Source organism: Anser cygnoides, chromosome 17, assembly GCF_040182565.1.
Source record: "Anser cygnoides isolate HZ-2024a breed goose chromosome 17, Taihu_goose_T2T_genome, whole genome shotgun sequence".
NCBI classification, from domain to species: Eukaryota; Metazoa; Chordata; class Aves; order Anseriformes; family Anatidae; genus Anser; species Anser cygnoides.
In genome coordinates this window covers 13443118-13470292 of record NC_089889.1, presented here as the reverse complement: position 1 = coordinate 13470292, position 27175 = coordinate 13443118, and the positions used below count along the sequence as shown (strand labels likewise).

The window sequence follows — 27175 nt, the reverse complement described above, 5'->3', positions numbered from 1 at the left end:
TTGTTCAGAAGATATTCTGCTATTTCTTTCACGTCCAAAATGAAGCTTCAGAAGGAATATGGAAAGCTTAATGTGCCAGTTTCCATGGTAGAGCTGTAAGCATTCCATACTAGGAAACATGGGGTGCACCTTAAAAGGGCATTTAGTCCTAAGTCCAAGTGCAAAACCATGTAAAGAATGTCTGTCACATACAAACCAGGTATTCCCCAACTGGATTTGCTGAGACAGTACTCAAAAAAAAAAAAAAAAATAACAAGCAACCAACAAATAAGAGAACAAGCAACTATTTCCATAGATACAGTGAGCAGTCAATGGTGCTAGTTTGTACACTTGCCACTGATGCAACTTGAACAGCATACAGAAAAAAAGTCATGAGTAATGCCAGTATCACCGCAGACTTCAAAAAAACTTATTTGCAATGTCTAGATCCAGCTTTTCAAGTATTTATTCAAATAGTAACTTTGTGCTACATTTTCAACAAATATTTTCCTTACGAAATTTTCAACTTTCTGGAAACGGAGCTCTGGGATTCCCTGGTGGTGTTGTAACTTGGCTGCACACCTGTACTGAACATGCAAAGAAAATTCTTACTCAGGGCTTTTTTTATGCACCAACCATTAGGACTATTGCAAACGAGTGTCCTTGGTATGTGCCTTTCTCTCCTGTATATCCAAGGTTCTTACATAGTTCTTTTGTTTTGGTTTTCCTTCTCTACCCCCTCCCCCATATTTCACTCCATTCCTCAGGATATCAGCTTAGATTACTGACAGCAGCATGAGGAGGGGATGAGAGACTCAGAGGCACCTGGGATTTCCTAAACAGAAATCTTTGGCAAATGTCTTTTTATTATTTATTTCCTTATTTTTAATTCCACCCCTCTCAAGCTGTCATTTCTTAGCAGTGAAAATGAAAAGCTGCCATTTATGTGTGCACAACAATGGAGGCCTCTGCAGGCCACATGGCTCCTGCAGTTTAATTTACTTTAATTCATTTTATATTGAACCAAATGATCTTATTTGCTGTTTTTGATGGAGAGCCTTCAACATGCAGGGTGGGAGCCAAGCCCCTCTCCCAAAGATATTATGAGCCCAGCTGCTATTAAAACTTGTACCCAGCTTTGAAGGGTATGCTGCAGCTCGTGGGGGAGGAAGGGACATCTTTAGCCACAGGTATGCTCCTTCTCCCACAGACCCCCTCTGACTGCAGAAGTACAAGATCAGATTGATTTGGGTTACCTTACTTTTTCTGCTGCTTTTCTCCCCCCTGTTCAAGCCACTCTTTCCCTGCCTTCCAACCTGATTGCAGTCTCAGATTCTCTTGGCACCTCTGTTTTTCCAGGCTAGTTTAGAACCTGGGAAAGTCTGGGATTTTTTTTTTTAATTTCCAATCTTCCCTCATTCTTTGGCTGGGTTGCCTGCAAAGATAGTCCATTTCTGAGATACTCAAGCTTGGAGAACTCTGGGAAGACACAGCAGTCTTCATGCTTCACATTCCAGCACCGAGTATAATTTTGGTTCCTGTCAACCAGTTTTGGGCACAAAATGATGTGTACTGCTGTCTATTCAGACTGAAAAGGCAAATCAAAGAGATTCTGCCTTTTAATGTTAGCTTGCTTTTTTCTCAGTCATAGCATCAGATCATGCTTTAGTATACCTCACTTCCATTGCTGATGGGAAGCCTCTTTGCTTTTTCCGTTTAAATCTGTACTGGATCCATGGTGGTTCTTGATGTGAGGGGGCCATACTAAGAGTACACAACCCAGGTGCTTTAGACTGGGAGAACTGAGTGTGCTAGCCTGTATTTTTCATATGTTCACTGTCAAAATGAAAAAATGCATCTGAGCTAAGTGGAGTTTGGTACTACTCACTATTTTCATTAACGACCTTAAGCTTACTCTGTTCCATCATTATCAAATGTGCAGTTCACACTAAACTAGGAAACACATCGGGAAGAATTATAATTCAAAAATCATCTTGACAGACTAGAGAAATGGTCTGGAAAACCTGGGGGTGCAATTAATTAAACACCACAGACAGCCCAGCAGAGAACAATAATAAAATTAAAGATCTGGAATGAATGAGTCTCTGAGAAAAGACTCAGTTGGGCTTGTTTCTTCTACACATAAGACTGAGAGGATATATGAAGGCTTCCATGTTTAAAAGAAAGAAGAATCTGATCTTGCTTCAACCACAATGGATATGGAGAGGTAAGAGCTTTAAGAGAAGGCCATTCTGAGGTGATGCTTCACACTAGAAAGACTACACAAGCATCAGTGAAAACCACGTAAGAGAGAAGACTAGAATCTCAAGGAGCAGTATGAAAATCCAGACTAGCTTTGGAAGTGCCTTTGAACTTCCCAAACAAGGAATACCTTGGCCTGCTCAGAGTTGATCAGAGACCCTGATATCCCGTCCATTGGCAAGTTTTATCATCTACTGCCAGCAAGAAGGTACTGCAAGGAAATTCAAGATTAAATACCTCTAAGCTATTCACAGCTGTGCTGAACTCTATCCCTGACAGTGCACCAGGCTCCTCTTCAGGCCCTGTATTATAAGGAGCTAGAGGCTGCTGTTCCAACTAGTTTAATCCACAAACAAACAAAAAACTTAGTAAATATTTCCTGGAAAAAAAACCAAACAAACGCCACCTTATAGCTCTACTCTACAAATTTATTTCTCCAAAAGCTTGCTACCTGCTGTGATTAAGCAACAGCCATCCAGAAGTTCACAAACTACTGACTAGGCTTCAAGCAGAAATGCTACTACAAGCATTTGGGGAGGAAAACAGTAACTTTGGCAAACATTAAGACAGCAGATGGCAAATACCTTGGTAAGAATTTGGTCAAGTTTATGTCTGAAGTGCAACAGAACTGTTTAAACTCAGAAAATAAATAATTTTTTTTTTTAAATAATCATCTGAAAAATCATGTGTAGCATTGTGCTGGCCTGTAGAAGTAAGCTGGGTCATCAGACTCAGGGAAAGAGCTCAGCTACATGGTTACCAATTACAATTTCCATGGCATCCTGGGGTTCTCTTGGAGCTCTCCCATCCCAGTTTGATCTTACTTAATTTGTTACACCAGATCTCATCCCTAGTTGGCTTAATGGATGCAGTGTAGAGGGTGGGATAAAAAATAAATCCAGATCCATAGCAGTAGGTAACAACAGTCTCAGATGTCAAGGGACAGTGAGACCATCAACAACATCCTAAGACAAAAAGAGACTTAAAAAAAGTGAGAAATATTGCTATCCAGAAAAAGGTATTAAAAATAAAGCATCTGTGCTCTGAGTCATTATAGGCCCGTGACAGATGTGATCTTACCAGCCTCCCACTGTAGCTGCAAATAAAGACCCCTTCTCTTTCTTCTCTCCCGACAAGGATTAATGAGTACTTGGGATAGCTCTCAGACAAGCAAGCAAAGGCTGTGAACCTTTTCCAATGCTGCAATTTATCTTGGGAAGACTATTCACATCACTTTTTCCTCCCCTCCCCGGCCTGGATTATGCTCTGACCTAGCACATTAATCTCCCAAAATAAAATAATAATAATAGAAGAAAAAAAAAAGCACCTGGACATTCGCCAGAAATAAATTAATAACCATCTCAAATAGCCCTGCTGTGCAGGAACAAACTGCTCAACTCCCCTGCCACCCATGTCATTTGTAAGCAAAACTATTCCCAGTTTAGATATCCCCTTAAGTGCCCTGCCTGAGACTTTCTGCAATTAATGATAGTATCTTGTGTCTATACAGTGCCTTTCATCCAAACACTTGCCAGAAAGTTTCTTTATCAAATGCAAATAGCATACATTGCTACCTTTGCCACTGAAATGGAGACACTACTCAGTGGAAGAAGGGATAGCATGACAGGTCTGTGAAGAGTAAAAAAAAAAAAAAAAAAATTATATACACGTATGAAAGGGTAACTTGAGAGAAAGTGTAGTGAGAAAGTTTCAAAAGTTAGGCCTGGTCTATGTAAGATTTTGTATGTATTTAAGCATTTTAACTGTTTACTTAAAATAGTTCTTCAATCATCTTGTGTGGCACAAGTAGTTTCAATTTAATATTGTTACTTTTTTGACCCAACTGGAAACCCAAAGAAATCACCACTTGCTTCTTTCTTTCTATCAAGCAGAAATTTGTGCTTCAAAAATATCTATTGACAAAGACTGCTTAGAAAACAAGACTTAGAATAGCGTCAGCCAGCAAAGCAGTTATCTCACTGCTAATACTCGTTCCTTCTCAAATAATGTTTACTCCTCTCTTTCTAGACTTCAATCACTTGCTGGCATTGCCAAACCCCTGCTCAGGTCTGCAATTGTTCAAAAACCAAAACTTACCCAGGTGACTCTCTATCAAAGTTTTAGCAGAGATTTTCTTATTTTTGTCCTTCCACACATTTCTGTCTGTACACGTTGTAAAGGTATCAGATTATCAAAGACAAACATCCATACATCCAGAAGAGAAGAGGCTCTTACCTTTGACTTGACAGCTAGGATGATCTTAGGCAAGGCAACAATTAGGCATTTCAATGCAATGGTGAGATACTTCAGCACAAAGTCTGTGATCCCCACGATCCACATCAGGTCAAAGAAGTCCAGTCTCTCAAGGTTGGGTTTCAGAAATATAAGGCTGAAAGGCATGACAACAAGGTTCAAATACTAATGAGGAGAACCTCACTTAGGCTTCTTGATACCAGCTCTATCCACTGCTGGCCAAAGAAGGCCTAGAAAATCCACTGAACTTCAGTTCAGTGTCCTCAGGGGCAACAGGAATAAGACATGCAAATTAGTCCCATGGTTCCTCTGGGCCCCTTGACTTTGTCTGTTCTTGCCCGTTTCTACTGAGGTCAGCAGGTTTGCCCACTATCAGAAAACAGGACCTAAAGACATACAAGATTTGTTTTTGAGACTGCAATTTTCAAAACTTATAATCCACAGCAGAAAAGAGCCTCTGGTCTAACCACAGCGCCTTTAGTCCATAGGCTTGCTCTTTCAGGCCTGACTGTGAAGGTTTTTCCCTTGAAGTCTCAGTCATCAGCAGTCTTTGAAGAGGAAAGTCATGGACAACTTAAGACCACCGTGTCTTTCTCCACCGAGGCTGGCTGACTAGAGCTATTTCAGGGGCAGCAGTCTCTAAAGCTACTCGTGCGTGTGAAACAAGCGGGTGACAAAGGAAGCGTGGTATTAGACAGAACTCTGGCAGAAAGGTCAGAACTTCAGAAGGGTCATGCTCCAACAGTGGCTCACTAGGCTGTGTTAGTTAGCAGCTCTTACCTGAACCAAACCTCCAGAAAGGTAGCATCCCTTACATAATGCTATTGACTGCGCTGAACATTTGGCCTTTAAAGAAGGGAAGTCCAGGACAGCACAACTTCATGTAGCCATGGGCAGGAGCTACTGACCTGAGCAGCATGAGGTCTGGACCCTACTCAGACTGAAAAAATAGGATTCCTGTTCAGGATATTTACCTACCAAAGCCTAATGGTAGAAAGCAAAAACTTAAGAAATAAAAATGGAAAGGTAAGATAACCAACCCAGAATGAAAAGCCTGAGCATGAATTTAAAATACTCACAACACTGGCACAGCACAACAGGTAAAATTAAATCCTACAAACAGAAACAGAATCAGAGACTTTACTACTATTCGTGCACTAGAAATGAGCAAAAAGTAAATAAATTAGGAAATGAAAAACAGATGAGAAAGAAACAAAATGAAAGCAGCTATTTCTCACAGGCCTGCCTCGTGCATGGGCACAGGTGCCCACACTGCAAGCAACAGATCCACTAGCCCAAGCATGGCACACCATGCACCACTACATCACTTGCAGGAATGGCACTTTTCAGTGAAGCCATTGCCCAGACTGTTCACGGTTAATAAACTATGCCCTAAACAGTGCATAGGATGGCCCCAAATTGCTGAAACCCTTTTATTTTAGGAGACCTATCTTTTATTTTAAACTGTGCCCATTCATCCATTTAACCTTAACCTACTTGCTAAAGCTACACTCTTTCCCTGTGGTGCAAATAAACTTCCTAAAGCCTTTCTGCCATGCCTCTTTCTTCTCTTCCATTCCCTCCCGCAAACCACATACGACCCCATAGTTCACTATCTCTCATTTTAACCCACACATACAAGACTTCTCATCTCTCCCTTTTCCTGAAAGCATTTACACGCACTGCTTTCCAGTGATCAAACCCAAAATTGTCAGGGACAATTCCAAAGGGTACCAGGGTTGTGGGCCCTTGACTCTTTCACTCAACGGATGGTATTGATGGGAAGAAGCTGAGAAGCAGTGAAGTAAATGAGAGAAAAAAAACAACTCAAGAGCCATCTAGCCACAGCCCAACTGATGCATATGATGCACAGTATATTTTCCAGTAAATATTTTCAGTCTGAATTTCTAAGTCGCCTTCAATGGGACTGAATTTTAATTGGGAAGATAATTGATATGGTTTTAACTAGTAGTATCAGAACTACTTTCTCAAGTAACTAGGTTTGATTATTGCTCTGTTTCTTCTTATTTATTCTGCTAAGGTCCCCTTGCTTAAGTATCTTTGCTTCCTATTTGTCATGTAATCCCTCCTTTACAATGAGCAGGGATAGTACTGAGCCATATCCATGGATACTAACTTTTCTGTACCAGAGAACTGCTTCTGTCAGCATTTTAAAGTGGAGACTATCTTAATTACACCAGACTCAGATGCCTCCAAGCCTGAGTACAATGAGGTAAAATACTACTACTTTATCTCCAGTTTATCTCCAGTAACAGACTAAAAGCTGGATAGACTGAAAAGAAAAAATATTACTTGAAAAGTCAAAACAGTGGATCAATTTCTTATCTGCTTCCAACATCTGCTCTTTACATTCAGACACAGTGGTCAAAATGGAAATTTAGAACTCCAGTTATACAAAAGTATCTGTCCTGCTTTGATACATGAGAAAGTGGCAAGCGTACATGTTTCAAGCAGAAACTGTAGTGTATCATCATAGCTGGCCCATTCAGAGCTGGTTATGTCATTTATTGACAGGAGCACAGTCCACTGGTAAAAGTGACACACATTCTTTTCCTCCAATGAAAGCTATTACAAAAACCTAACAAAGACAGCAGACACCTGCAGTCCTTTCTCTCCCTGCTTCCATCATGTACAATGTAAATTTTGCTCACCTGTTGTACAGCTGCTGGGAGCTGAATGTGTAAAGCAAGTAGAAGGTGTTTCCAGTGAGAAAGGCCAGGATCCAGAAGACAACCAATACTGATCTTTTCTCCTGAGCAACAAAAAGAAGCAGAGAAGATGAATTCAAAGTCTCAAGGGTTGCACTGAGCCTCTAACTGCTGAAAAATGCACGACCAACCCAGGAGACACAAATACGCAATTAAGCATTCAGTAATTAGTTATTTACACAGGACTAAGACTCACAAATAGGCTGTGAGACTACAAACAAAAGCAGAAATGGCTCTCACTCACCTAACCTTTTCAAATAAAGCAATTTCAGAGAAATTAATGGAATTACACTGGTGAAAATGATAGCCTTGCTTGCAGAGCACAATGCTCAAAGTTGGGATTTTTCCTGGGACAACTAAGTTCCCCTGATATTTAAAATGCAGCTCGACTAACAGGTTAAAAAGTCAGTTCCATACATTGTACTACAATTCTGAGCTTTCACCTGTCTGGAATGACACTTTGTGAAATGGGTGTTTTACAAATAAATCCATAGTCACTTAGAAGACAGCTTAGCTAAATCGAATATAACATAACCCATCACTATATGCAGCACATACGAATGCTATCTGAATACATGAAGATTCCAGGACATGCTTTTTTGATTCAATAAATAATTAAAGGTCAAAAGAAGTGAGAATTTTACTTTTCAAAGCACAAGGAACATTATAGGTGGAAGCTGGAAGACAGAAGATCTTGTCCTGGGTCTTGGTCCAGTGTAATTTTGAAGAGTAAATTTTACTCTTGGGAGGGGAAAAAAAAAAAAAACAGCATTTTTTTTTGCAGGCTGATTTATTAAGAATATAGCTCTTTGTAGCTATTCACCAGCCAGGGATGTTAGGTTGAGATTTAAAGCAGAAGGATTAATGGGCATGCTGCTAGAAAGACAGAGGTGAAAAGTGAAAGCCAACAGCAATCTATTACACGATTGTGCAGTTCATCCGTTCGTTTAGCATTGTATCACATTTATTTTACTGCTGCTGGTACATGTACTTATACGCTCGTACCACCCATGTCATTTTGTCAAAAAAGCAGATCTGTTTTTGTGCTTTTAGTGCTGTTGAAGTACCTTGCTGACACTGAAGAAGATCACGATACCTGTAAAGATCTCCTGGTTTCATTACATTCTAAACATATAATCAAGAGAGAATTCTAAAGATACTAACAGGTAATACATTTACAAAATCCTTCAGCTGAACATCTAAATATTAATAAATTCAATATCATTATTAACTAGTGAAATTGGTTTCAGCACCTCTGCTATACACAATGGGAAACTGAGGCATAGAGAAGCTACCAGTGCAGTGCTAGAGGTAGATTACAATCTTCCCAACTTTTCCTCCCTTGCTTTTATTATGACATACTTTCACAAAAGTGCAGAAGGGAAACTATGGGAGAGCATCAGTGGGGAGAAGTAGGCAGAGGAAGTGAGGATTTTGTCACAGTACTCTAGTTCTGACAGATCTGTATACATACAATGCTGTTCAACCCTAGATTGCAGAATAATTTTCAGCACAGACATTATTTTGTATACAAAGAGCAATGTCGCTTGGAAGCAAAAGAGAGGAAGATGCTGTACTCACCTTCAGAGCAACCTGTTCTCGGAGCGTTGAGTTGGCATATGCGAACGTGCTGGCCATACCAATGCACACAGCAATCCCTGCAGGAAAAGACACTGTTAAGAGTACAAAAAGGCCAGGTAGGAGGATCTTCAGTCCTAAGTCATTTGATAAGCATCTTGAGCTTTGAAAAATATTACTGGGTCATATTCTGGATGCACTAGGAGTTAAAATAAACAACTGAAACTGGGAAGTCTGGACTCAAAATTCAAATACAAGCTAAACTGAAATGAAGCTGCTGTAGTGAGCACTTGCCACCCAGCCAAATACAGAAGCTCTGTCCTAACAGCAGGCTCTGTGCTGAAAAAGAACAGAAGTGCTGCAAGCTGTGGCTGCACTGTGCAAACAGAAGTCAGCTAGAAGACAGTATTACAGCAGCAGTTCAGCCCATCCTAGATTATAGGGCACACTATCAAAACCATATATATAGGATACCAGGTTTAAAGAGCAAGATGTTGCAGAAATGAATCAATGCCTCTTTTGGGGAATGCTGGCAGCTATAAGCAGCATAAACTTAGGCATTATTGGCTTCCCTGTGACAATCTCAGCATACTACTCCCAAAATGAGTAAGGATCCTCAGAAATGCCACACGTAAAACTTCACAGTAAGAGAAGGATTAGATGAGTGGATTTTACTTGACCTCTGAGGGTCTGAAAGTCCCATGAAAGAAACTGGGACAGACATACTCTTCAAGGAACTCTGAAGATCTCGACTGTAAGATGTAACAGCTGATGCTGTTTGGCTTGTTCTCACAACTACCCCTGTTCCAGCTGTACAAGCGTCTCATCCCCATGAGACCTTCTGTGCTACACAGAAGCCTTTGCTAGTCACTAACGTAAGTTCTCTGCCTCTTGTAGGGGGAGATCTGAGTGGGAAGCCTTGGTAACATCCTCAGCCCCTACAGGAATGCCATGGAGAGATTAGGAAAAGGTACAGAAATGATCTCCCACTTGTCTGGATAGGAAACAGATGGGACTAACACAGATGAAAACAGCTTGTGCTGAAAGTCGGGTGAAAGGATGTGGAGCTGGTTAGTTATCCCATGCGTTTTAATACGTCCCCTTCATGCTAGAATACCTCTAGCTCTAGACACTGTCACAGAGATATATACATCAGGCATCACAGCATGATAAAGCTTCCTACCCACCCTCTAATACATTTACAATCCAAAAAGGATACGTGCTTACCAAGCTTATGCTGGAAACAGACTTTAGCTGTGAGGATCAAGATGAAGGGAAGTCCCTTCTGCAGCCAACCGATCACAGCTTTTAACTCTGAAAGAGCTGGGGCTGGAGTCCCGGCCTGTTCGTCACTGCCTTCCTCTGCATGCCCGTGGCGGTCTCCCCCAGCCATGTGCAGCAGGGACGAACCCCGGTGATGGCCATGGTGGAAATGATGCGACTGCTGCCGGTGGTGAAACGGGGCTCCTTCCGTACGACTGCTTCCTTCCTCCCTTGGGGTTGGCATCTGAATGAATACTTCCCCACCTCCCGCTGAAGAGCCCAGAACCAAACCTGACTGGAACGGCGTGGCTGTGATGGTACCCGATGGGATACCTGCCAGGCCCGAGAACAGCTGTTGTGGTGAGGACGTTTCAGCCTTTAGACTTTCAAAAACTCCACTTTCATCCACGCTGGTTTCAGAACTGACTGTTTGGCTCCGGTTCCTGCAGTGGAAGGAGATTAAAGAAAAGTGATTAAATGAGTGCCACAGAACTTCTTGGTCTTTTAGACCACTCCCGACTGTATCATTTAAGAGTTCTTCATGCACTGCCAGAATATGTAGGTCTCCAGATAACAGATGCTTTTCACTCTGTTTGCTGTTGGAAAGTCACAGCTGCAGAAATGGAGACCAGTAACCAGACTCCTGAAACAAGATCAGAGTATTTCTAAAGCACTGATCAAGATGCACCAGTTCCTTCATCTGAGGATCAGAGTTCCCAAACACTGCCTTTACTTTTGGAGGAGACATATATATAACACATCTAGTATCAAATTCAACATGTTCAATAACGATTTCAATATTGAAAGAAAACATACATAAAAACATGTAAATTTACACAGTGCAACCAAGACAGGACACATTATATGCATACAAATTAATCAGGCTACCTTAGGGAAATGATCTACCTCCAAGATCTTCTATTTAGGGATGATCAATACTTGCCCACTGATGAATAACACAAATGAGAGAGTCAGCTGGGGAAGAGAAGTGTTGCAAGCTGCCTGTGTGTCCCTGTTCCAACAAATATTAATAAGGATGTGTTGATGGATCACAGAAAAAATTGTTTTATTTTGATATTCTCAGCAAAATGGGCATGGAGGTACTCAGTTTACTGGGCACTGGGCAGAATCAGGTCTGGCACTGATTCTTTACTAAGCTTGTTGGATAGATTACAGCCAGATTCCAAAAGAAAGTCTTAAATATCTTCATCCTAATACCAGAAGAAAATATGCTTTCTTCACTTGAATTCAGTTCTGTGGTACTGAAATGAACACATGGAAAGTCTGGACGAAAGGCAACAATATATGTAACAGGTAGAAACAACTATTAGGGAGTAAATGCCTGGCAGGCAGCAAATATCTCTCTAATTTGCAAAAGAATAGTAAAGAATAAATAATGTGCAGCAAGAGGCATAGCCCGCAAATAAGGCACGTTGCAGAGCTCCAGTCTCTCTTGGTTTTAAGCCTTGGAGATGTCTAACTTTAGAAACAGTGGTCACAAGCTGAGACAGCACATGCAAGCACATACAGGGCCCTTAACCCTCCCTCTCCCATGGGCTCAAGAACCTCCCCAGGCATCTTACAGGGCACAGAGCACTGCCTTTCATCTGACTCTGGAGATAGCTTCAAATCTCTCTGGGCTGACCTTCCCACTAAGTAAACTCCTAATAAGGCTTTTTATAGCTACAGCCCCTTCCCAGCATCTCTCCACAGGCTCCAGCAAGGAATCAAGTCAACAAGATTTGGCACACCTTTCTTTGGTTCAAAATATTCATCAACAGATTTTGAATTTTACACCTAACATTACAACTCAGGGATGTATACACAAGACAGGGACATAATGTGACAGATCTGTACTTACGTCTGGGAACATAACCAACACATTGGGTGGAACTCAGTGTTACAGACAAACACAAAAGTATTGTTTGCAACAATACTACCAGGATACACGACTATGCTTTCAGCAGGAAGGAATTAATCAGGCACATATTTAAAGACAAATATACACAGATGAAATTCTGAGTCTGATGAAGTCAACCAAAGTGAAGACCACAGCGTCAGTGGCAAAAGAATTTCGTTCTACAGTTAGAAAACCTTCAGTCATGTTACTGGCATGTATCTACTCTTAAAAAAAGAAGTATTTATAAAGACCAGTTGATATTACCCTGTGAATCTTTTGCACTCAGTAACAGATACGTATCCTGAATATTTTTAACTGTTCAAAGAGATCCCAAAGTGTCTTACAAGTTTGTAGTCTCAAGAAGCTCTACATTACATATGAGAGGTGCAAAATACATCTGATGTGCTTCTCAAGGCCCAGACTTGCCTGCTGATAAAAACCCGTAGACTGCACTGAGGCTTGGGTGGCATCACACAGAACAAGTTGAAGATGCTTTTCTTTTGCCCTCAAATTAAGAATGGCGCTGTGGTAAAAGTGGTCACGACATCAAGCTTCCCCTCTACCTGTAAAACCACTAAGAAATATTAAGTGCCTGCTTATGATCCAGATCTTTCACTTACAATCTCAGCTTAGCCAGAGCAATGAAATTTGTTAGTTCCATCTTTGTCTCAGTAATTAGATTAGTTTCTTCTTTAGAAGAAAAAAAATAGAAAGAAAAAAAGTCGAGCACTAACTCTGGGAAAGCACAAGGGAGTATTTAGTACCAGAACAACAAGAGTGGCAAGCCTCCCTTGCTGATGTTATAATTACAGAAATGAATTAGCAGTATTCTGCTTCTAACTATTCACATACGCAAAGCTAGATACAGATTCTAGGATGATGTAAAGAATCATCCTAAATCTCTATAAAATACTGTGTAACAGAAGTATATACAGGCTCTGTTCATACCGATTGACCCTTTCAGACTGATAGCGCTCAATATCCCCGCAGGACTGTGCCATGGATTGCTTTTCGAGAGCTCTTAGAGCTCTAAAACATCCTGCCTTTACTAAGCCAGCTGTCTCCGTATGTGCCATACTGGATCATCAAACCTGTAACACTGTTGTTGGCAGCAGTCAATAACTGACATGAAGGAGAAAAGTAAATCTGTCCCTAAACCCAAGCAGAAAGCCTGGCCACATTACATGCACAGGATGAGGAAGTCTATGTTTTTCTCACTTCTGAGCTTTTGTCTTCTAAAACTTACCATGAAACACACCATACGCTTAAATCAGAACTTTGCCACCTGGAGAGGAAAACGTAGGAAAAAGGAAGGAAAAAGATTTACCTTTCAGGAGGAGCGTTGTCAGTGTTGCTGCTATGCCGTCTCTGCATTTTCCTCAAAACCTTAAAACACAACACGCTCAACATTAACGTTGTAGGTCACCAGTTCTCAGTGTGACTAACAAAGGTCCACAGAGCCAGAGGGCTGTGAAACCCCTTCAGCTAGTGACATGGCTGGAGTAAATCACTGGCTTCTCTGGAAGAGAAGCTTGCAATTCTTATGTAGTACACTTGTGAAGAAGCAACTTTCAAATGGCAAACAGGAGCGCTCACAAACAGGTCTCCAAGTAGGGCAGGCATGAGTCAGATCCCCTTCTGCAGCATGTTGCAGTCACAAGTAGACTACACAGGTATGATGGCATGGTCTCCGACAGGAACTTCAGGACATCTGACAGAGTAGCTCTAGATGTGACACGTGAATCAACATATGCTCTCTGCAAATGAAATGCATTCCTCCTCTTCTGAAGAAACTTCCAGGGCAATAAAGAGCTAAACCGAAGGAAAAAAAAAGAATGTATAAACATTTTTAATGAAAAAAAATACAATCAAGGCATGACGGTATTTTTTTAAACTGCCATCCCCTTCCTTTTAAACCACAGATTGCCATTAGCGAACTCTGCACAATGGCCACAAATGATATCCACATGTGCAAAAGATCACATGTTCTTGTCCCATTCATTCTGAACTGTCAGCAAAAATAAAGTAAGGTCTGGAACAGGAAATAAAAAAGCTTTGAAGTTGTATTAACTTCAGGACCTTTTACTAGGACAAGGACAGAAATTCTTTATTTAGTTATTTAAATCTCTGCTTTCAAGTGGCTAATTTTAGGGGAACAACCTCAATTACATTACATTTTTAAAAATCAAGATCATTCAAAAGCAAAAAAGAACAGAAAACCATCAAGGCATAGCACACAGTACCCGACAAATAGTCTTACACAGTGTAAGGGTATCTCACTTATATAAAACCTGAAGCATGGGCAATTTTTGCAAGTGATTTGTGCACATTCCTACAGGTACATCAAAGAAGATTTAGAAAGAGATCGTTTAAATACATAAATCTGATCCTACTCAACTTTAGACTGAAATAGCTACTGAATAAAAATGTAAAAGACTTTAAATACTTCCGGATATCAAAAGCGGTAACATTATTTATAGCATTTTATATGGCATGAATCCATGTAATTCATGTATATATGAGTATATGTATACATAAATAAGTGTGCAGCCCTGTATCCATAAATCACACAGCTAAACTGTATTGAACTTTTAAAAGGATGACAAGAAATGTTAATGTTTACAAAAAAGAGAAAGATGCTTGGCTTGCACCATCTGATCTTCAAGACTCTCATCAAGTGGGCTGAACTGGGACAACACAGGATTTGAGTCGTAGGTGATAGAAAATGTCAAGCTTTTAATATGAGACACCAACTTCAGACATCCCTTTGACAGTCAATATAAATATACACATGTAAATAAAATACACACAAGCAAATAAAAATTTGGGACAATCACATATGGCAGGAAGAACGTAACTTTTAACGCATTTTATGGAGAAGATACAGGTAGCCACCAAGAGTACCAGAACTCTAATTCTCACCAAAATTTTCGGATACCATAAGTTACCAACACTCTCCTAAATAAGAATTTTGATCTTGTAACTTCAAACTATTTTTTAATCTCTAGATATATGTTTCAATTTAGGTTGTGTTTTCAGGGCCGAATTTTGTTTTACAAGTATTTGTAAGTTTCATAAAATAAAAAATATATATGAGACTTCTCTCCCAGATTTTTTTTAGGGCTGCCTTTGTATTGACAACACATAGTTCTCCAGGGAGCTTTTACATTTTCCCTGCGGTGTTATCTAATCCTGACCTGACAGTATCTCTGTTGACTGAGTATATAATTTTATCTCCCTTTTAACCAAAACAATAATTAAGATATGATTAAACGGTCAAGGCTCCATGCCTTCACCCATGCAGACGAAGCTGTCCTACCTATGAACAATGCTGGGGTCACTGCTTATAAAGAAATCTGTCAGCCTTCCCAGGCTACAAGCTGAGCTGAAGTCAGTGCAGAGATAACTTTGAAACTTGGAAAATGCTTCACTCCCCTCCAAACCATTAGAAGTCTACTAGACTGCAATATGGGGTGAAAACAGCTTTTAAAATGTCACACAACTATGTGGGGAAAGACTTGTTCTTTTGTCATCAGTTATTAAGGGGACTGTGACATTAATGTTAAGTACTAAAGACATGGGACTTCATAAGATGTAAACTTATGTATTACATCCAGAAGTCCCACAAATTTAAGGTAGATATGATTTAAGGGGACATTGTTCCAAAAGGCACTCAGCTTCAGTACCGAATGATTACATTTTCTCTGGATTAGGGGTTTTCATCTTTCACCAGTTGGACACTTTGACAGTACCTGAACAACAGGTTTAACCAGAGGTGTAAGGTGCCACAGTGGGAGACAGGGCAGCTCAAGAGGGTGCGAACACCTTCCGCACCGAGTCCTTCAGATACTCCAGACACGGTCCAACTTGCAAACTCATCACAGGGCCTCCAAGCCAGCTGAGCGTAAAGCACCTGGATCACAGCGCTCAAACAGGCGCACCTGTAAGAAGCACACACACACAGAATCATTTTCACCACAGCACAGAGAGTTTCACCTTCCTGTCTCCTCGGGAACGGCAGCGAGGAGCAGCACCTCAGTGCTGCAGTCCCTGAAGGCTCGCCACCCAACGCGGCCGCTCTCCTCTGGGATCACCACACCGCCATTCCCCGGGCACCTGCTGGGCTGCGATCAGCCTTCGTGACGTGCATGTAAGAAAGAAATTAATATACATGGAAAAGCATGTACATAGAGAGATTAAACCCATATAAATGCTATAGTATATAATACCTACAGACGTATGCCTATAAATACAGCTGTATGCATACACGCGTACCCACAGGCCAGGCCTTTACCTCCCAGCTGGGCCGGGGATCGAGGAAGCAGGTACCTGGGGATTGAGGAAGCAGGTACCGGGGGCTGAGGAGGCAGGAACCGGGGCTGAGCTCCGGGCCCCGCAGGCCGCAGCCCGCTCCCTGCCGAGCGGCCCCGGGGCCGCCCTGGCGCTGCGGCCGCGCCCCCTCAGCGCACGCCCGGCCGCGGCTTCCGCCTCTCCGCCGGCGGAAGCGGCTGGGCCTCACCGGGGGGCTCCGCCGTGCCCGCCGCCCTCCCCGCTCCCGGCCTTCCCCGAGCCGCAGGCGGGGATGCGGGGCCCGGCCCGGTGCTGCCGTGGCCCGCGGGCGGCGGGCGGCTGAGCGCCATGGTGCCCTGCGGGGCGCTGCTGTGGCGGCGGCTGCTGCGGAAGCGCTGGGTGCTCGGCGTCGTCTTCGGGCTCTCCCTCGTTTATTTCCTCAGCAGCACCTTCAAGCAGGTCAGTGCCTCCCTCCCCGGCCGCGTCCTGCTGGGGGGGGTGTGGGACAGAGCCCCCCCCGGAGCGATTGGGGAGCCCCTGCAGCGCTGCCCTAAAAGTCCGGGGGCATTGCTAAGAGGGGAGCTTTGAAAAGCTCGGGGTTTAACCAAGTGCCGTGGTTAACAACAGCGGTGTTTTGGAACCTGGCCTGGAAGAAAATCTTGCAGGGACTTGATCTGCTGCGCTGTTTTGTAAGCTGTAATTCCCCTAGCAAAGCACTCTGCAAAGAAACGTGTGCATCTACAACTATTTAATACACTATGTGCCCCTTCTGTAGCTACAGTGACTGAGCCCAGCTGTGAAAGATGAGCCTGTGGTGAGCTTGCATCCCCTCATTTTACTGGGTTATGTTGTTCTTATGCTGTGTGTAGCAAAAGAAAGCAAGTAGTATGTTGCGTGCTCCATTGACGTTTGAGTTTCCTGCGCCGTGGAATTTAAAACTGCTGGGTATTTTTAAGGAACGCGTGCGTTTGGTTGCATTGCTGCCTTTCCTTGCAGGAAGAAAGGACGGTGAGAGATCGCAACCTCCTCCAAGTGCAAGAGCACGAGCAGCCGATCCTGTGGAAGGACCAGTTCAGCTCAGGGAACAGCAGCCATCTGAGCAACCAGTGCAGGAATTCTGTTCAGGGGAAGCTCCTCATCACAGATGAACTGGGTACGCTTAACACCAAGAACTGGTTCTGCGTATTGCGGTGCTGAATGCTCTTGCCTCTCTGCTGCTGGGGCTTCCAAGCAACAACTGCTCCTTATTACTGCTTTGTTACTGTAGAACCGCAGCTGTTGGCATTGCTGTGGTCAGACTGTGTTAGTTTTGCTGCGGCTGCAGACACTGCTGATCTGATTTTGTGCACAGCAGGCTTGGGTCCAGCTGAGGCACAGTACCTTGCGAGCATGGCTGTACTGTTCGCAGGACAACCTCAGATTCAGCAAACCCCAGCTGCCTTTACACTGCACCTAAACCTTGGGTCCTGCTGAACTTAGTGTGGTTGCTTGCAGAGCTGTCTGTATCTCCCTGCAGTGTGTTCCTACTGGCAGGTGTGTTAGGGAGACCTGACTGGCCTTGCATGAACGCAAGTCAGGATTGGTGTAATTAGTGCTCAGTCACAGCTAACAAGCTCATCTGACCCTTGTAAACCCAAGGATATCTCTGCTGCAGGTTCTCAAGTTAACTACGTGTTCTCAGCGTGTGGAACCTTTCCTGCCGTGGACAAGTGCTTCTTGTTGCTCAAGCACTGGGCTGTTCTTAACCAGGAATGAAAGGCTGTAGGAAAAATCATCACATCTTTTGTGACTTATGTAAATATTAAAATTGAGCACTGCCTGAGTTAACACTCACTGATGATTCACCAAGGTCTCTAAGATCAGTGATATCTTCCACAGTCTAACTCTGTGGTAGTACAACTTCTATAAGGCAATACACTCTGGTTATACACTATTAAGGGTTCCTATAAACAGTGAGTGTTACAGCTCCTCTGTGTGGATTAATTAGTCTCTTCATCATAGTGAACTGTAAAGAGAGTTATCCAGATAACAGGCTAGTTAAAAGAACATGTCAAAGTCTTTTTCCAGTACAATCACCACGCTTGTCCTTTCCCCTTCCACTCATAACAATAAACTATACTAAAAAGAAATAAGAACTAGAATATTAGGCATTTAAAGAATGATGCTATATATGCTATACTAATGTAGGTGCATAACAGTTATGCAGATAACACCAGGCTGCTGTAAAACTCAGCTCTATGTCCACGTGCCATGTTGAAGAATTGCTACTTAGGACTTCAGTCAAATTGAGGACGATCACAAACTAAACGATAAAACTGTCAAGTAATCTGTTTCTCCCTATAGCATTTCTATAATGCATAAAGGAATGTAAAAATGTATAAAGTCTTCACAGTTCTTATTGTTGTTTTTGTTTTTCAGGCTACATCTGTGAGAGGAAGGACTTACTGGTCAATGGCTGTTGTAACATCAACGTGCCCAGCACAAAGCTGTACAGCTGTGACAGCTGCCTTCCCAACGGCTGCTGTAGTGTGTATGAGTACTGTGTTTCCTGTTGCCTGCAGCCCAGCAAGGTGCACAGACTTTCTTTGGCTTTTCAGGTGTTCTCAGTTGGTCGGGTTCCTTTGTGGCTAAAAACACTTGTTTGTCAGGAGCTCTTTCCTTAGAGGAGACAATTCCTTGTCTTGGAAGGATGAGAAAAGCCTGCAAGGAATATGTGGCAAGCTATAAATAAAAGCTTTTTTTAAAAAAATCCATCCTTCTCCACTTTTGAAAGGAGGAAGTACTGGGAACTCTGCAGAGTATTTCAACTTCAGTGGAATTACAATCGGTGAAGGGAAGCGATTGTAGAAAAGCTGTTCCAGACAGTATCAGTTCTGTGGTTAGTACTTTGTGTATTCAGTTAGCCAAGCACAGTGTAAGGCTCCTCTAGATTCTCTTACTACTGGAGTTTCATGATGTTGACCTTTCAGTGCTCCTTAAAACATCCAAGGGGAGTTACTTGCTATTCCTCTGAAGTTTGAGCTGTGTAGGTTAAGGTGGGTTTTGATTACTCTTTGTTGAATTAAAGTCTTATTTTGTTGTTCTTCTGCTATTTTAGCAACACCTTCTGGAGCGTTTCTTGAACCGGGCAGCTATTGCTTTCCAAAACCTCTTCATGGCAGTCGAAGATCGTTTTGAGTTGTGTCTGGCGAAATGTAGGACTTCATCACAGGTAAGCCACTAGTACATGTCCAGGGCTCAGAAAAGGAAAAGTGCCCTTGGTTCTAAGAATAGCTGGTCTGTCTTGTTTGCGTGCATACTGGCACTTCCTCAAACTCTGAAGCTATAGCTGAGAGCTCATCTGAGGGCAATTTTCTGATTTGTAAGGTGAAATAGTAACAACAGTAAGTGAAGACCAGAGCATACATTTACAGCAGGATGGATCGGTTAGTGTGTCTTTAGAAAAGAGGTGCTAAACTGAGAAGACCCGCTGAGTTTAATGACTGGTGAAGATCTCATAAGGATGAGACCAATGTGACTTGTTTCTAGTGGCTTCAGAGATGCTATTTACCTGCTGTTTTGTTTCTAGCTTTACCATCTGCAGCTATCTGCATAGCCACTCAAACAAAAGGTGTGTTGTAATATTTTTTTGCTTTTTAAGAAGAGGTGAACTTCTGTTACCCATCACAGATGCAGTGATTTTTATCAGAAGTTTTGGTCTAAGTGAGCATTGGACCTCTTAGAAAATGCAGACGGACATGTCACGCAGCTTGATTACTTAATATATCTAAAGGGATGAGTTGCAAATAAAGGCCGTAGTTCCAAATGTCTCCAAAGCTATTTTTACCCACAGTATCTGATCTCTAGTTTTATCTACCAAAATCAAAAACTTTTTCAGGATCGAGCACAAATTTTCAGGAGCAATTTCATGCCTTGCTTGCTTAGGACACTTTATGGTATCACAGAATGGCTGAGGCTGGAAGAGACCTTCTGGAGGTCATCTGGTGCAACACCCTGCTCAAGCAGGGCCACCTACAGCCAGTTACCCAGGACCATGACTGGATGGCTTCTGAATATCTACAAGGAGGCAGACTCCGTAGCCTCTCTGGGCAACCTGTTCCATTGCTCAGTCATCTGTACAGTAAAGTGTTTACTGATGTTCAGAGGGAACCTCTTGTGTTTCAGTTTCTACCCATTGCCTCTTGTCCTGCCACTGGCCACAACTGAAAAGAACCTAGCTCTGCCCTATTCAATTTCCTAAGCATAGGTAACTCTTTGGTATGCTGAATATGATCTCACTTAACTTGGGTAGTCTTCAGAAAATGAATTTCTGGTTATGGTTCAACATGAAACTGCTATAACTTAGCAGCTGTGTTCATGTATGCTGGGACTGCAGTGTTGTTTGACTCCAGAAGAGTTTGGGAGCTCTTTTGCATACACAAACACTCTGGGTTTTGACCCTCAGCGAAGGGTTGTATTGTTCCAATACGTGTGTATTGTTAAGGATTCTCCTCCTCTTCCCAACAGAGCGTGCAGCATGAAAACACCTATAGAGATCCAATTGCAAAATACTGCTATGGCGAATATCCCCCCGAGCTGCTGCCTGTTTGAAAGCTGCGTGATCTAAACAACAAGGGGAAGGAACTGGAGACTGGGATCCAAAAGCAAGACAACAGCTGTTGCTTTACAAGAGCCTCAGTGTAAATAGTTTATGATGTTTCTGGCGGCAAACCCAGGAGGTGTACAGTGTAAGCAAGGGACTTAAGTTCTGTGGACTTGAATCTTGCTTTTTTCAGTTGATGTTATGCACCTGCTTTAGAGCACTGGAAGGGCGTTCTTTGAGTAATTCTTACAACAGCTAGTGTTTTAGGATGCATGGAGTGGATCTATGAAATATCATAAGAAAAAAATCTAATGTAGTTTCGCAGCTGTACCTGTAGGTTGAGTTGTCTCTGCAGTCCAGAGACTTTCCAGAATGACAGTAATAATGAGAGGATTCTTGCTTTTAGAGGGTAAAGCATGCCTGTTGTGCTTCTTTTTCTGGAGTACTTTTCTGATATGCATGGTGTATGCTACATAGGTAATTATGAATTATTTATTCAATTTATACGGATTACTAGCTGAAAGTATTGATGCTTTGCATAGCTAGTTGTTGATGCCTTTCAGTCCTTGTTTCTTTCTATCAGGTAGAAAGGATATTTTACATCCTGACTAAAATGGGTTGGTGTTTTTCCTCCTTAGTCAAAAGGATTTTTATTGGGATTCATTGCTATAGAGCTTATGTTCCTCTTAGTGAATTTAAAGCATTCAGAACTCCAATGGAGTTGTTACTCTGTCAAAGTCCCATAGCATGAGAGAAGAGCAGGGATCTGCCCAGGATGGGACGTTTGTCTGTAAGTGCTTTCCTTAGTACTCTGCAAAGGTTTCCTCGAAGAGGAGTCTTAGCCTTGTAAACAACTCTCTGCTAGTCCCCTTTTTCACAGGAAGCACTGAAAATTTAGTTGCTTGAACTTGTTCAGGCCTTGGTAATTCAATTATACTTCGCTCCTGGTTGTGCAGGAGGCAAAAGGGTGGAGTTGGTCTAGGATCCCAGTTTAATGATGTCCTTGTACACAAAGTAATTATGGTAGAATGTCAGAACGTGGCGCAAGCCCTCTGAGGACAACTGTGTTGCATGAGTTCAGTTAAACCATCAGGGTATTTTGACTTGCTGTTTGACATGCTTGCTATTCTGAAATTTCAGCCTGATCAGAATGGCAGTAGAGCAGGGTTGGTTCTTCCAGTTTCCTTTAACTCTAAAATCTCAGTTTGTTTCCCTCCTAAGTAAGGCTGCTCAATACAGGTAGAAAACCTGTAAGATGTTGACTAAATTTGTGCTCTCTCCACATGTTGCTATGTGAAGCCCAAATGCTAGACAAAACTGGGCTGTTCTTTTCTATGCAGAGCCTCATTTCCCTTGTTTTTGCCCTAGCCATCTCCGTCCAGCTAGGGCACTTCTGATTTTGACTTTATGTATGCTTGTTTAAACTGATACTTCCTGTTCCCTGACTGAAATAAAACAATCTACAGAGGCTTTATTAGGAGAAAACAAGCACAGTGGCAAAAGATATCCGTACAATGCTATTGCAGGATATTCTCATGTGCGTCTAGTTAAAATTAGATGTGATATAAACAAGTGTTATCAGCCATCTGATAAAATACGCTTGCATTGTTTTTATTGTTCTTTCCCAAAAGTCATCAAGTGAGATAATGATTCCCATCAGCAGATTCTCTTGAAAATCCTGTTTCTGCAAAAGCTTTAGTGTTAGCAGTTTATCCAGCTGGAAATTTGTCTCCCCTTTGCTGCCATCCTATGGCAACTTGCTGCAGCAGACATGGTGCAGTGTGAAGGCATGGTGTGAAATACTGTCTTGAGAAGGTAGCAGAGGTTACTCACTTCTCTTTTCAGGGTTAAACAGAATCTTGGCCCCTGTTCCAGCATTTTATACCTGGCTTTCTCAGGAAAGACCATCAGGTTGGTACTATCTTTCCTACTGAGAAGTACGCCAGCACTTCATGTTGTTGCACTAAGATCAAGATACTGATGGAAAAGAATGAAAGAAGAAGCCAACTTGTTATTAATTCTTTAGCTGGTGATACCACTGCTTGAAGCAGTAATTGTGAGAAATCATAAGAACCAACCTAATTCAGGGAATGTTAGTAGGCATTCCTGGCCCCTTTCTCTTTCAGAGAAACAGGATGTGATCAGAAATGCATTGTGACCATTGTCCATTCACTGGGACAGAAACTGTATTTTCCCTCCCTGGTTGTCAAGCTGTTCAAATTGTCTATGCTATATGTTAAATCATTAAAAATGTATGTGTTCCAAAATAGTGCCTGTACTCGTGTCTTTTCTCGAGCTACAATGCACCTGTAGTAAAATGGAGACTTGAAGAATGCGGTGGAGTAGAGAGGGACACTGAACTTGAATAAGTGGAATAAAGGCAAGGAGGTAGAGGCAAATGGGAAACTTCTCACTTCAATTTCAGAAAAGAGCATGCTTCTCTCCATGGTGCACAGAAAAAACCTGGGCTTTTACAAAAACTGGACCAAGCAGGGAATGGAATGCAAAGGATTGCTTCTTGCCTTGAAGATATGGTGAAAAATGTCAAATCTGTACTTCCTAGTAATACTTCTCTGTGGTTTTAAGTGATGTCCATCCCTCTTGCAAAAAAAAGCCTGGTGATTCTGTGGTTGTCAGTGACTGGCATCTCCTTTCTATTTGTCAGCTAAGAGATCCAGGTTGTTGACTTATCTTTGGCAGCAGATTTAATGAGAGCACTTGATGGAGTGACTAGCTCTACTTATCTGCGCTGGGGTCAATGCTGGGGATAATCGAATGGGTTGTGTACTCCATTTCTGTAGTTTACAAGAATAATAATGCTAGTGAAAAATGGTAGCAGTTCACATCTGATAAGGAGCTGGTATAGTATTTGGCTATACCAATTTGGAAACAGTAAGCTGTGGCAGAGGGGCAAAGCAGTGTCTGCTTTGGGTGTTTTAGCTAAACTTGAATGTGAGCCATTGGCCTTGAAAAAACCTGCTGTACTGCTCCACAAGGGTGGTATATGGAGAACTGGATTAAAAATTCCTGTTGTGGTGAACTGCAGTTTTGAAAAAGTGAAAGAAAACTTCTGGCTTGAGGCCAATGCCAAACAGTTGAATTGTGATCATGGATTCTGTATTCTCAATCTCAGTCATTGTAGTTGCAATTCATCACTTTATCTCCTGCAAGTGTTCAGGCTCTAATCACTTGGAGGAGTTTCTAACAAACTATGTGAGGATTAATGAATTGTCAGTCTCCAAAACATAAAGCACTAAGCACAGCAAATCCTGAACAAGAGTCTTAGTTCTTATGCGCTTTCAAAAAGCAAACGTTTTTCTGACTGCCCTTGTCATTTAGCTGGACAAGCTTGAGCTTTAGGATTTGTTTTGTCTTGTGCTTGTCACTTAAACTGCAAGCACACTAGTTCCTTTAACCTAGCACCATAATGTGATATTTGTTCTTCAGTTATTCTAGTCAAGGAGAGGTGGGGGAGGAGATGAAAAGGAATTCTCTAACTCAGCAAGTTCCACAGAAACGGAGTTCAGCAAATTATTGGTGCTTTAATAAGAGTCCTCTGCATTTCTCTACAACCCGAGGCAAACAACTTCACATAGAGGAGGGGAAAAGTGCCAGCTTTAAAACCTGCAGGGAGCAATGGGAAAGTACTTAGGTCTTAATTTTTGATCCACATCTGATTAAAAAGGCAGTTCCATCTAATATTTTCAGTTCAAGAAGTCTGACTTGTAGCAACATGCATGTTGTCTACATGATGATTTACATTTTTGAAGCAGTCAGGTGACAATAGACTGTTTTCTTAGAAATCATTGTCCTTAGTAGTTTAGAGATATAGATCTTAGTTCAGAATTCTCAAGGTGCCTTCAAACTGAAGCACATTTATCGCTGTGATCTGCTGTTTTACCATCAGTAAAACAGCACAAAGTTGCAGAGTAAAGGATATAATGAGATTAATTCTGTCTGAAAAGGTTGTATTGTAGAAACTCTTCTAGCGTGTATTTTGGTTAAAATAATTACGAATTACAGTTGCAAAAGGGTTTGGAGGTAGGTGTTAGTTCACCTGTGGTTTTGCATGGGTGAGATTACAGTTAAGCAGTTTCTATTAGTAGTGGTTGAATTTAGGACTAGCACCTGATTTTTTTGCCAGCTTAATTAATACTCCAATAAAATCCAGCTCCAATTTATCCAGTATGTTTTCTGACTTTCTGCATGCACCTACAGAGTAAGACTAGTGGGAATCAAGGTGAATGCAAATCAGGTGCCAGCTGGATGCATTCTGTTCCTGTTCCACACAAGATCTGTTCAGATTTTAAATTTCTTGGAGCAAGAAGACGGCTCTTGTAGATTCTACTACTTCTGGCCACAGCTTCACATGAAACATTTAACGTAACTATTGAAACAAGTAGTACTGTCTTCCATATATGTATGAATTATCACCATTTGGAGAAGTGGGTTACAGTGGGGAAAAAGTCCCAGGTGTCTAGCCCGTGTAGCATCCTAAGCTGTTGATGCTGTCATATGCATAAAAATGCATACATTAGCTGTATAAGGTGACACTGGTTATGCTGCATCCACATCTTCACAGTGAAAAATGCAAATGATTTGCAAATTACAGTTATAGGGCTGCTCAGTAATAACTTTCAAAGTTGTGCTGAGGAAATAAACGTGTTCATACATGGTCCTAATTTATCTAAATCCCTAATGCTTTAAGAGGCACATTAAATTTAAAAAAAAAAAAAAGCAATTCTCTGTGGTAGTTATGAGTAAGCAAAGGTAACACACCTCTTTTCATTTCTTTATTTCTGGTTTGTATGCTTAAGTGCTTCTGTCAGCCTCCCAGCTTGGCTTTTGGTCGCTCGTCTCAACCAGTGTAACGGCGAGGACCAGCCAGCAGAGGTTACCACAGCATTTGGATAAAAGCTGGCGTCAGGCTGGCAGATGGCCCTCAGAGCTGCATTTCACTCAGTGTGAGGCAGGAAAGCCTAGAACAAAAGTCACTACAGTGCTCCAGGAAAACGCGTGGTGTTACCTGTCTGGAATCACTCCTGCACCTCGGGCCGTGGGCTGCCAAACCCAGAAAATGGACTCAATGGGGAGGGCTGCCTGGGTTTTTGACCTGTTGGGCACTCGTGTTTTTGCTGCGTGCTTTGCAGGAAAAGAGCTATGGTAATGGGGGCAACCTGAGTGATGCCCACTGTGCTAAATAATAATTAAAAAACATCTGACTGTCAGAGCAGAGGCAGCTGGAGGCAGGCGCCGGGCCATGGCCCTGTCACGGAGGCACCACACAGGCCTGCCCCGCCCCGCCCCGCTTCCCGCCTTTTTCCCCTCACTCTCGGGCGGGACGAGGCGAACCGGGCCCCGGGATGGAGGCTGTCAGGCAGGACCGGACCCTCCGACCGGCTTTCTGCCGCTCATGGAGCTCTGTGACCGGTTCCAGACCACCGAGCGTCCTCTCCCCCTCTGCGCGACAGTGCGGCCTGCTGGTTCCTCCATGGCAGCTCTGACTGGAAAAAAAACAGGTAAGGCAGCGTGCCCTTTCAGCGGTGTCTCGGCAGCTTGAGGTCTCACAGAGACACACATCAGCAGCACTCTAACCTGTGTCAACACTGAGGTGCTGCTTTATTTCAAAAGTATTTTTGTTTACGCTCACTTGGAAGTAACCCCAGAGTGACTGGCTACAGCTGAACCAGCCTGCTGTGGTATTTTGGTTCAAACGAGCCCGTAAGCCCGTATTTTGAAGTGGAATTAAGTGTTGACCTCCCTGCTCTCCCACTGCATCTCTGGTACACCAGGAGCAGGCCGCATGCTGCAGGGTGTGAGGCAGGCAGCTCGGCGCTGCAGGAAACCGAGCGCCTCAGCCCCTCACGGCTCTGTTTTCCTCCTCCCTTTTCCCAGCCGCTCACCACAGAGAGCTCTGTTTCTGCTTTTTAACCTTCCACCACCCTAAACCTGCTTTCATTTTTCTTCTCTCAGCTCGCTGGCTGCTCTAGTTTCTCACGATTTTTTTTTCCCCTCAAGGCCCTTGTATCTTTTCTCCTTTTCCCTGTGTTGCCTTGGATCTGTCTCAGCTGCAGTTATTGAAGGTTGCAATGGAATAGCAGAAATCCTCACTCCTAGAGGAAATGTTGCTTTTCTAAGTAAGAAAAGGTATTGTAGTACTCCCTCTTGCTTTTGAGGCAAAAGGATATCCTTCTAATGGAGGAGGCTCCATTTTCAATTTCTCTTCAGCGCACTTTAATCTGGTGCTGGCTGTAGCTTTCAACTCTGGGTCCACCTTTGCTTTGAGTATTTATGCAAAACTCATAGTATCACAGTTGCAATACATGTTAAAAAGCATAC

At 42.5% G+C, this 27175-nt stretch overlaps 2 protein-coding genes across 6 annotated transcripts in view; one reads left to right on the top strand and one right to left on the bottom strand.

Annotated features, from left to right (window-relative positions):
* Nucleotides 1-16449, bottom strand: part of RNFT2 (ring finger protein, transmembrane 2) — a 31241-nt gene extending 14792 nt beyond the window's left edge. The window contains exons 1-7 of one of the 5 annotated variants that reach the window (XM_066978769.1): nt 16294-16449; nt 15717-15905; nt 13292-13776; nt 10029-10507; nt 8805-8881; nt 7167-7267; nt 4477-4630 (exon numbers count right to left, since the gene is read on the bottom strand). In XM_066978769.1, coding sequence (XP_066834870.1) covers nt 4477-4630; nt 7167-7267; nt 8805-8881; nt 10029-10507; nt 13292-13374 — 894 coding nt within the window. In that variant the 5' untranslated portion in view covers nt 13375-13776; nt 15717-15905; nt 16294-16449. Of the gene's footprint in view, nt 1-4476; nt 4631-7166; nt 7268-8804; nt 8882-10028; nt 10508-13291; nt 13777-15716; nt 15906-15998; nt 16021-16239 lie in introns of those variants that run through there. The other 4 variants (XM_066978772.1, XM_066978770.1, XM_066978768.1 and 1 more) reach the window with 4 other exon arrangements.
* Nucleotides 16450-16458: 9 nt separating this feature from the next.
* On the top strand, nt 16459-23103 carry SPRING1 (SREBF pathway regulator in golgi 1). Its single transcript, XM_048063656.2, has 5 exons — nt 16459-16713; nt 17251-17407; nt 18673-18824; nt 19352-19465; nt 20761-23103. Exons 1-5 carry the CDS (start codon nt 16603-16605, stop codon nt 20842-20844), a joined length of 618 nt encoding a protein of 205 aa, XP_047919613.2. The 5' UTR covers nt 16459-16602; the 3' UTR covers nt 20845-23103.
* Nucleotides 23104-27175: the final 4072 nt, after the last annotated feature.